Here is a 12,071-nt window from a genome sequence, read left to right on the forward strand (position 1 = left end):
GGCAGACATGCCAGTAGGCTGGGAGCGCCCTATAACGACTATTGTAGAAGCTGTAACGATATTGAAGAAGAAGAGACTATAGAACACTTTCTATGCGGGTGCATGGCTCTGGATGGAAGAAGGTTCAATATTTTAGGAAAAAGTTCCCTGAATAACTTGGCAGAAGTAGCCAATGTAAAAATAACAAGTCTTGTTAAATATATTAAAGCCACAGGTTGGTTCAATGAGGACAATGTAGAGTGAGGAGGGGGGACAGCCCTGGTGGTATCACAATGGGCCTACAGCAGGCCTAGGTGTGTCAACCGACAACCACTATACCTACCTACCTACCTACCTAGATTACTAAGGCTACTTTTTGCCCATATAAAAGTTGGATTAATGGAAATTATTGAGTATAATAAATGATACGCAACGATTATTACACAACAAATATTACTTATTAAAAAAAATGAAGTTGGAGAACTTTTATTTTATTTACAACGCTACTCCGAACTTAAACAACTACAAAACTAAACAATTAAACTCCCACAATAAAACTTCAAAACCAAGCGAATTGGTCCAATTAGTATTATTTTGTTTGAAATGTGATCGAAAGCAGAGCTAAAAGTGAACATATGGTATATCAAATAAGAGGTAATTAATTGAATACACTTTTTAATGTTTATAGAGCAAATTATCAAAACAAAAATCGTTTATGTGATTCATTCATTTTTCTTCAGAAAAATTTTATTTGCTCAAAAACTCACACAAAAATTATAAAAATACTCACACAAAAGACAATACTTTTCATAACTTTTTTCAGGATGCACTTGCTGGGAGGATGCACAATGGAGATATGAATATTTTAAAATGCGTATAAGTAAGATTTGATCTTCAATATAACCTTCAGTTTAAATTTTAACAACCGTTGAAAAAATGCTGTCGAATTTATTGTCCACCTTAATTCTGTTTTCTTTTGGAGTGGAATGACCGGATGACGTAACGCGCGTAACTACTGTAAATACATAATTCCGTTCAGTATTCATTGACATTTCATCATGGAAATACTTACTCTTCAACTACGTTTAAAATTGTTTAATTTTGTATTACGAAAATCGAAGCACTGTGAAAAGTGTTCATCGTACGCTCTTGCCAACTTATGCTGCATATAGCCGTTCAGCGATGAGGCCCATTTTTAACTTAATTGCTGCGTCAATAAGCAACATTTCCGTGTTTTGGCTGAAGAGAAATCCGAAGCTATTCATTGAAAACAACCGTTTGGTGCGGCTTATGGGCTGGAGGAATCATCGACCCATATTTCTTCAAAGACGAGACTGCTGGCTCTACACAAAAATAATAAAGATTGCCCAATCAATTTGAATTTTCGTTATTTTATTTAAATTTAAAATCCGATACCTCTAAATTCAGCACGCTTTATTGTGAGCAAATAGCGTTATAAATTAAAACAATCCACATAACACTTTTCACGAATGGTTTCTGTTCTTATTTGGAATTCCGCTTACGCTCAACGAATACATTGTTGTCTTAAGGTATCTTCTACAGCAAGATATAGGACTTGTTCGAGATGTAATCCCAACAGCCGATTTTTTAAGTATCACGCTCGATGTCATGAAGCAATAATTAATCATAATTTATTGTTGAATCATGGTTCGTTGTTAAATTCCAGCAACTTTGATAAAAGTGCAATACATTATAAGAATTTTGTTTTCCCCTGCGGAATAGGGGATAGAATGTCTTTCATGTTGGTCTCCTTACCGCGGGGATGGGGCTTAAATGGGGGTTAGATTCCATTTAGGAATTTAACCTACCATGAACTAAGATGGAAGCTCCGTATAGGGATTATCGAACAACCCATTCGTGAAACTTCGCGTGTGCTGTACGTCCAATCATCTATACGGAGAGTACCGTACCAACACATTCCCAAGCCAAGGTGTTCTTGCTATCGTGCCAAGGGCTGAATGATGAAGGGAATTGAATGGAGTCTCCCTCTCGAATACCTGGCCGCCTTCGAGAGTAACTGTGGCCTTACCGCGGTAAGGGGCGCCCGCAGTAGGGCATGCTTGTCGTAAAAGGCGACTAAAATCCAAGCATCCACTCGGTTTATTCAAGAAGACCATGGGCCTGGTTATGGAATTTTGCTCCGCCTCTTGCGTGGAACTCAGTGGAGGCAATGCCTATTGTATTAATATTCAACCCTGGCCTTTTGTGTATGTAAAATCCCGCCAAACACTCTTAAATTTCAAAACAAAAATTTAGTTTGCTCAAAATTATCAAGGAAAAATATTCACAGAAAGTATTCTGGAAGTTTCTTTGAAGCCGTGAGCAGACAAACATTTCGGTGACAGACCATGGACGTTTCAACAGGACTCGGCACCGTCTCACAAAGCTCGAGTGAACCAAGAATGGCTAAAAACCAACGTTCCGGACTCTCTTAAATTCACCAGACGCAAATCCGATGGATTATTCTCTTTGGACCATTTTGGAGAGCAAAGGTTCGAACAAAAAATTCACCAGTTTCGAGGGGCTGAAAAAACCATTGTCCGCAATTGGCCAAAATACCTGCAAGTCACATTCGAGCAGCTTGCGATTCGTTTCTGGATCGTTTCAAGGCCATAGTCAAGGCAAAATGTGGTCATATCGAGCAAAAGTAAATTGATCCTTAATTTCGTATTATTTCCACACATTTTTTACTTTGAATTTAATAAAAGTAATTTTCAAAACTAAATTTATGGACTTTTAATTGGTTACTCTTAGAGCGCCGGACCCTGTATATGTACATATATATATCTAATTGGCACTTAAATCCTTCATTTGGTGTTTAGCAGAGCTCCTCCTCCTATTTGTGGTGTGCGTCTTGATAGTTGCCTACCGATGGTCGGACCTGCAGTTTTATGCCGCCTTCGAAAATTCGTGAAGCCTATTTTTAAGATAACTCGAACCAACGCTAAAATCTGCTAATTCTGTTCCGATTGGAATTGTCAGCGACATTTTTCGCGGCTAAGTGCATGTTTTCCGCTTGTGGGCGAATTTTGATTAAATGTTTAAGTGGGCCCCTCGCAAGGGCAGCAATTCTAACCTCACCTATACACCTTTGTGTATTTCTTCGACCAGTTGACTGAGATGCCACTTTCCAGTAATGTAAGCAGACATCCGATCGCGTTAGTGAACATAAAGTTTATGAGTAAGTTTTCAGCTACTCCGATTATGTCAACCGATTGAATGAATCAGGATCTGCATGCGTTGCTTAGTTGATCGAACTTGATACAGTGAATTCGTCGATTGCGCAAGTTATTTATTTGAGCTTTCTTCGCTGTTTTCATTACCTTAACACCTTTTTTAAATCCTTCGGTTGGGCTCCTGGGTCTGGCCAGAAGGTTCGGGCAAGGAAGTTAATGGACTTAATGGAAAACGTGATGCGAGACGAAATTTCTGACGACTTTATCGAGCACATTGGACCTTGTAAACATCGAAAATCGTATGCATAATCCAGCCATTATTTCTCAATTCACTACCCGTTTGGCTATGGAATCATTTTTCAACAAACCAATAACTATTCCTGAGAATATTGTGATCAACCAATCAATCGGAGCCGCAAAGCGAAGAGCGATTGTCTTGTTTGTCTGGAAGGAGGCAAAAAGTTTCGCCGAAACACTCCTTTCTATTGTTTTGCATGCAAGAATCTTATACGAGTACATGTTTTGCTTGCCTTCCACCGAATCCAGAAATAAGTATAATTTCATATTTTACCTCAAATTCCGTTGTAATCAACTTTTTTTCTTCAATCTTCTTCGAAATGAGTCAAAATAGAGAACAAAACAAAAAAATCCTTTTTTCCCAAACCAAAATATTTTCAGCGAATATTTTTTCTTCTGTAGATAAGAAATTAAAAATATATATTGTACCTGCGATACTTAAAACTGAATTATAAATGTGACGCATTTGCCGCATATTCCCATACAAATGCATGCAAATGCTTTTTAAATCCTTTTTTCGTCCTGTTCAAGGATCCTTTTTAAAAGTTTATATTCATAAATCGATAGGAAATTAAATATTAGGAAGCCTGGAAGCTCAAGTCGTTAATAGAATTATGTTAAATTTACGTTTAACGTCGAAAAAGTCTGGCCAGCTCTCGGTGCCTAACAGAGGGTTCAAAAAATTGTATTAATCTGAAATAATGAAAACCGTTATTTACAAAAAATAAATTTTAATATTGTCAACTTGTTTTATTTAATTTTACCATAAAGCTAAAAGCTCATTACATATTAATTTATTTTATTTATACTGAATTGTCGGGAATCGATAGAGACAAGCAGACAGTTCGCGTTCTACAGTCGGTTTTACGTAACCGGAATGACCCAGATTTATATGCGGCCAAGGACTATGACTTCAGGGCTTATGTACAGTTAGAAGGTCGAAAAACGCGAATTTTCCAGAATTTTTTCTGAGAAAACTTTCAAATTTATTGATTTAAAAATTTCCACACACATTACGTTACTTTTTAACTGTATTTTAAAACTTAGTAACTATTAGAAAAATATTTATTTGGAAAGTAGCTGACCCCCGGGAGCTCCTCCCAAAGAAAACGTTTTGCGGTGACCACTATATCTCTGAACTGGATCCTCTGAAATTAAAAAAACCATACAGATTTCGTTAAGGTTATGTTAAATCTAGTAATTAATCCAAGGAAAAGCAAAATAAATTTTTTGACAAAAAAAAATCGATTTTTGACCAAAATTAGGGTCTTAAATTGTTTATTAAAAAAAATGTATTACATTACTAAAAAATATATTTAAAAAGCACGTGTTAAAATTTGACACAAATCGCTTTAGCCGTTTTCGAGTAATGTTGGTCACCGACTTTGAAAACACCATTTTGAGAAAAACGCGTTTAAAGTTTGAAAGGCTCTTTGAAGCACTCTGAAACGCCTTTTCAAATTTGCGTGTAACTTCGAAAATTTTCACCGGAACGCTATTAAATTTTCTGTGAGTATTCTTAAATATATGTGCAGTAAGAAAATACAATAAATAAAATCGATTTTTGAAAATTCTAACTGTATATAACCCCTTGAGCAACATTCCCCGTATATGTAAGGCGAATGTTTATGCTCGGTCGTCTACATTCAACGTTGCCATTTCAGTTGATAATATTTCATTAAAGTCATATAATTGAAGAATACAAAATTTTCATATTTTTAATATATTTTAACTAATAGTTTTTTTATTACCACAACGGTCAGTTTTAGCTTAATAATAATTTAAATTGCATTCACTTTAATGCCACACATAAACAAAATAACACAAACTGATTGTGTTTTACGTCTTATACTGTCTTAGCAAATAAATATAACAAATATATACATACATACATACATAATTTTAAGTAAATTGCATAAATGAATTATATGTAGAGTATATAATAGGACATCAGTAAAATAATTCTCTAAATCGGAGCATTTCCGCGCTTGTTGGAACGACCTGATTTTACAGCCGGTCAAAGATTGTCATTCCGCAGCATTCTTGAAAATTGCATGCAGATTGTTTTATGACGTTACAACAGCAACGACGATTTATAATTTGTTCGATACAAATAAATAATTACAAACAAAAATTATCACTATATAGCATACCTTGTGATCTAAAATAATTAAAATACATACTTAACTAAGCATTACGACTACGTAGAATGAAACCGTCACTTCGTGCTGCCGCATTGCTCTGAATAGTTGCAATTTCATTTTGTACAAAAACTTCAACTGTTGGTGGTGTGTGAATCGTTTTTTGTCGCCTTTTGCCAAGTGATTTTGCATCGAAAAGTGATGAGTCGCGATTTTTTGTAATATTCATAATACGATTCAGCAGAAATTCCTTATCTTTAGCCTCCAAATATATCATTTCTTTCAGCAGCTTCACCATTAGACGGCGTGCACGCGACTTGGCGCGCAAATAGTAAACCAGGCTGCTCATTATGACTAGCATTATGCCCACAGCAGCTGGGCGTATGAGTAGTGTGAGAAGACGCCAGAGCGTTTGGTTTTGACGTAGCTGCAAAACACCGTCTATAAATATTTGAAACATATAACTGGATTCACGAAATGGACCACACTGCGCACTCATGGGTAGCCTATGGAGAGGACAATAATATTCGTATATCTCTTAATATATTCAACTCCAAATGTATGTACGTATATACAATCACTCACTGTGTCATAATATAGCCCAGCGTCAAAATAACGCCCAGCAGTGATACAAAAGTGAAAACCAGGAAAAGCGTTTGTGTTTGCGCCGAACGCCAAATGTGACAGGATGGTTTGCATAGATGCAGCAATAGAGTTTTGTTAATGTAGAATTTGAGGAACATTTTACAAACGATAATGGCGACAAGCAGTGGTGCAAATAGCAAACCTAACCACAAAAGAGTTTGATTGTAAACGAGACCTAAACTCTTTTGTGAAATATCGAACTCGGGGCCACCAAGCCAAGGCCAATAAACACTGAAACGCAGAATAACGCAAATTAAAGAAAACATTTCTGTTGACAATAAGCCGCATTGCACTCACCTCGACAAAAGTGCGCGTGCGCCACAGAGGCAAGGTATAATAATTAGGCAAATAAAGGAATCCATTACAATGAAACGATACAACTCCTGTCCGATATGAGTTTCCCAGCACTGCAAGCAATAATACACAAAATTTATGCGTTTCTTTTTTATTACTAAGTTACACACAACTTACTTCACTGTATTGCTTTGTTAACAGAAAATATACCAACACGCTAATAATAACCGCCTCCAACATGAAATTCCTCAGCAAGGCTATGTGTAGCGTACGGCGGGGCGTACGATAATCTTCCATCCTAAAAAACAAATAGCGTGCATACATACAAACATACGTACATATGCGCACCCAATGAAGCCATACAAAATAGTTGGGCGCAAAATTGATTTACCTCGAAATCCACGATAAGACGGATTGCATTAAGAGCATTGTAAGATTTAGTATGCCGGCAGTTGAAAGGGTTCTCCAGCCAGCCACAGCATCAGTTGAATCAAGTTCCTAAGCATTATTATCATATTACAATGCGTCTAAGTACTACTCGCCGCTACTTACTTTCAGCAATATCCACACGCCTATTCCCGCACCACCTATTATAGCAGCCACTAGCACATGTGCAATGACACGCGAGCAAATAAACCAAATACGCCACCAAATTATTAATTTTCTCTTGGGCACAGCCCTCTCATTAAGTACTGCCTTAAGTTCGGCAAAAATTGCGATATGCTTCAACTCAGCCGCTTTGCGATTGGAAATGCCAAAATCCCAAGCGCAAAAAGTTTTAGCTGTCATCATACCTCTAGCACCACCAGCGGCTTGAATGAAGCTAATGCGATACACCCGTGCCATTCTGATGAAAGGAAGATAAGAATATTTGTAGATGTATAGAATATTTATGCGTAATTTAGCGGAGTACTCACTTTGTGGAAATAACTATAAATATTAGCAAGTAGAGCACAAGCATTGTCATGAAATATGATTGTGGTAAACTGTATTGACTAAGTGCAGGATGCAGACGAAATGTTGCATTACTGTAGCCGCTGTAGAAAAGTAGCGAGTTTTGCAGCCAACCCTGAAACAAAATTTACATTGCTGTGTGGAAAAAGTATAATCTAACAAGCGCTCACTTCTCCGGTTAATATGTTTGTAAAGAGTCTAGTGGCGCTTTCGCTATGCCTTTCTGTATAATCGCCAGCTAAAAGTGTTTCATTGAGATACACCTCAGAGGTTATTGCATTGTAGAGTATTTGTGGAAATGTGATGAAGGTGAAAACACAAACCAATACCAACACATTCAGCATTAGCAGCCAACGCAGAAATTTAAAAAAGGAACTAACGTTACAACCAAAATGACCCTCGATTGCCTTGAGCTCGTCATACCAAATTTCGCAACTATGACTTATAGCACCTATGAGCTTCCAACTTCTTAGTAGAAAACTTATGAAAGTATTAGTGAAGTTGTGGCAGCAGCTACAGTCTTGCTTATTGATGGTCTGTTGTTCAATTGTGATGGCCAATTTTTGCTTAAGCAGCCGCTTCACGCAAAGCGGCTGTGGCAGTGCACGCAGTGTTTCACTGTAATGCAGACATTTAAGTATATAAAATTAAAATTATAGTTATTATGCTCTGCTAAAGAAACATACAGCCTATGTTGATGGCTGAGTGCGGTATCTCGCATCAGACCATCATGCTGCTCGATTTCCTGTGCCAACAATTCGACTTCATTTTCCGCATCCACACCACTAGTAGAGAGCAGTTTTCCATCAACTTCGAAAAATTTACGCGATGCCATGCGATATATGGTCTTCTCTCGTATGCTATGCTTATCTCGATCAAAGCGTGTCAAAGCTTGTGACCAGCGCCGCACCTAAACGAGAAGTTCATATATAGTAGTTCATAAAATACTACTCTCTATTTGAATAAAAAAAATGTCGCATTGTGTACCATATTCGTGGGTGTTGCACCACGACTGAAGCTACCAGCCAGCACTGCCATCGGCGAAGTTGCCCGCCTGGGATGCTTAAGGCCTCCGAAATGACCAATTAATTCTATGGATTCATCGCCACACTGCTCCTCTGTACCTTCACGACTGCCGCCACAATCGCTTAGCTTACTTTTATTGTCATCACTTGAATTCGCAGTGCCGAAGATTCTCAGTTGCTGTCCACTAACAATGCTGGTTAGCAGATTTTGGCTGCCTACTGGTTGCGTAAATAGTTCGCTTCGCGATGACGATGTTGACGTGGTAAGCACCTCAATCCTATCAAAATCTTCACTGCTATCGGAGACAAAGATCCGATTTTCCTGGCCGCGGCGCGACATTGAGTTAGGTTTTTTTACCTCAGATAATACATGATTAACACAAAAAAATAATAAAATTAACTAAATTAAACCAAATTAAACCAAAGAAACACAAAGGAAAAACTACTAAACCGCAATCAGCTGTTATAATAGAGTAGAAGATTAATACAAAAGAAAGGGACGAAATCAGCTGTGTCTAAACAAACGAGAAACAGCAACGTTGCAGTTTTGTTGTGATCACGCATATTCTAAACATTTTGTTTTGTCATTTATTTTACGAATACATTGCCTCCTGAGGTGACCAGGATTAATAATGGTTTAATAATTGTATCTTTTTTGTTGGCATTTAAAAATATGGAGGTTATGGTTAGGTGTCACAAATTCTTAGGAGAAGTGAGGCAAGACGAGTGGAAGAAATATCTTCGATTTAATAACTCATATTTACATTATACATAGTTGCGGGGGCTGCTGTTATCTGTTCGGAGCTTCAAAGGAATATAAGGGAGTGAACATAATGTAGGCAAAGAACGTAAATGCATACAAAAGGTTCAGTCCCCCAAGAACAAGTACAAGTTAACAGTAAGAAATTAATTAATATGGCTGCCGGAGAGAAATGAGAGGGAGAGAGTGACAAGCAAGTGTGAAAAAATATAGTTTACATTAGCTTACATTTGCTTGCATACATAATAGATTTGTTCATTTGATGTGTCCATATTAGATTTGTTTATTTTGGTTTTTTTATGAAAATTGCGTGGAATTGTATGTATGCAGGTTTTACGATCTCTGATGCAGGTAGCGCCTTAAAATACGTTCACATATGCAGTAATTAGCAATAAATCCAAGAAATTAATCTCCCTGTTCACATATGGCAGATTACCTGCAAAATTTTTCTTCATAGAAATTACTTTGGTGGGATATTTTGGAGTTTTTGATTTGTTTAATTATTAACGATATGAAGAAAAGACAAGGAGAAGGAATAGTTAATTTAAATGCGCAATTGGCTGCTAGTAATCAACAGTTGGAGGAAATCCGTAAGCGACGTTGCAGACAACGAATGCGAAATTCGTAACTACACTTCTTAATAAACAATATCATCCCAAGCGTGTATGGACACGCAATTTTTTCGGTAATATAAATCCATAATTAATAATGTTTAATAAAAATTTTATTGGAATTATGTGTTTCCTTTCCCAAAGTCCATTCTTCTTACTTTTTTACTTTGACGTTTCTCTTAACACTCGTAAAAATAATTGTCGATAACACAGGATTATAAAAGGTGGTTAAGTTTCAAGGGCCGGTGTTGATTTTGAATAAAATACAATTTTTTTAGGAAATGATTGTAATTTCTCTTTATTATGATAATATTGGTATGGCTCAATTACGTATGGAACAAAATATCGGCCAAATGACCGCCGTGTCCTGGGCGGCACACCTCTATCTGATGGTCCAAATTTTCGATGACGCTGAGGCATAATTGAGGTTCTATGCCGTTAATGTGCCGAATTATCTCATCCTTTAGCGCTTGAATTGTTGCTGGCTTATCGACGTACACCTTTTCTTTCAATTAACCCCAAAGAAAGAAAGCCAACGGTGTCGTTGACATTTAGGCGTGGTTCACATTCAACATCGGCCCTTTTAAATTTAACAACCCTTTATATAAACAAGTATGGTAATAATCAAGGATTATTTTATAATCTCAGATTTCGGGAGAGAAATTTTGTATGAGTAATAACGCATTTTTATTACGGATTGGGAGTTAAGCTTGAAAAAGTAGATAATCTACTTATATGTGAACGTATTATTAGACTTGGTATTGAGTATATTCCTGACTGAGGGTTATTTCGGAGTAGATGATCAGCAATTTGTTTACTCTGTGGAAGCAGTGTATCAGAATTAAATTATATCTTATATAATATATGAACATTAAGAAACAAAAAAACAGAAAAAGGACATTTATTTATTTATTTTTGTTTGAAGATGATTACTTTAGATAGTTTACGCCCATTTTACTATCTTGCCATATAATGACGTATTTTTACCGGAACGATAATTCCCGACTTTATTTAAACAGAGAACGATAGTGTCATTGAGACTTCTCTATACATTGATTTAAATGTTAATGCATTGCTAAACAGCAATAGACCGTGGAAATTAGAGTATTACATTACGCCGGAGTTATTCCAATAAGTAGAACCGTAGAATGTGTGGAAATGCATCAACCAACTCCTGAAGGACTCAGATTTAAGTTCGGCCAAAGTCTGCCACTGCAACAGGTTTCCCCAAAAATTGCATGCCATTAAACCAACAACATTTGTAAACACAAATCAATTCATCTAACTCTCCTTCCTTTTAGTCCGCCTCCATTGTATTGGCACGTTTCCTACGTCTACTGGCAGCCGATACCAATGACAGCATTTGATGGAACACAAACCTAGACGCGGCTCAGTTAATTCGCTAGACCAATAAACTTTGCTTGCGGGTGTGCTGTGGATGGCAAACCTTCGAGTGTATTTGTGCCATGAAAAAGCACCTCATAAAAAACAAGTTGCCATTCGGAGTCAGCTTAAAACTGTAGGCCCCTCCATTTGGGGAACAACATAAAAACGCATGACACAAATCGGAGGAGGAGCTCGGCGAAACACCTAACAGAAGTGTACGCGCCAGTTATATATTTTTTGTTTAGTCGTAAATGAACAAATTTAACAATATACTAAGATTGGAGCTTATAAAGAATGCAATCATCTCTTCAATTATCAAATTCGGGAGTTATTTTGAAGCATCGAAAAGCATTCCCATGTCTCACTAAGCTATTTAGGGTAGGAAGATTGAAACGTACATCGAGAAGCAGCTATATCGTACAGAATTCGAATATATTCAAAATGTCGAAATAGATACGAAGGGTGTGTTTTAACAAGAAAAAGAATTATAATTTTTCCAGTAAACAATTAAGCCATAAGTTCATTTACCCTCAAGCTATCAACTCAAATTCAACTTATGATAAAGGCAATCAGCGGTATTGATTTAGGATGGTTATGTTGACGTCATATTATTTTAATCTATTAATCTTAAAAATACACTAAATGTATTTGCAATAAATCGATTATCTGTCTGCGTTAAACACAGATCAGTCAAAGACAATTCTAATAACATTTGGGTATTCAATTAGCTTAACCATGCCAATTCCGCTAATAGCTTTGTACTAATACTAAAAATCGGGCAG

General features: G+C 36.8%; 1 protein-coding gene across 1 annotated transcript; it reads right to left on the reverse strand.

The window, feature by feature from the left end:
* Positions 1-4,759: 4,759 nt before the first annotated feature.
* LOC128857348 (transmembrane channel-like protein 3) lies at positions 4,760-9,005 on the reverse strand. Its single transcript, XM_054093067.1, has 10 exons — positions 8,495-9,005; positions 8,194-8,417; positions 7,678-8,125; positions 7,471-7,622; positions 7,106-7,400; positions 6,945-7,051; positions 6,731-6,851; positions 6,557-6,666; positions 6,200-6,490; positions 4,760-6,120 (listed from the first exon to the last, which is right to left on the reverse strand). The coding sequence occupies exons 1-10, from the start codon at positions 8,870-8,872 to the stop codon at positions 5,661-5,663; spliced, it is 2,586 nt and encodes an 861-aa protein (XP_053949042.1). The 5' UTR covers positions 8,873-9,005; the 3' UTR covers positions 4,760-5,660.
* Positions 9,006-12,071: the final 3,066 nt, after the last annotated feature.

The sequence above is a fragment of the Anastrepha ludens genome, chromosome 3, assembly GCF_028408465.1.
Source record: "Anastrepha ludens isolate Willacy chromosome 3, idAnaLude1.1, whole genome shotgun sequence".
Taxonomy (NCBI): Eukaryota; Metazoa; Arthropoda; class Insecta; order Diptera; family Tephritidae; genus Anastrepha; species Anastrepha ludens.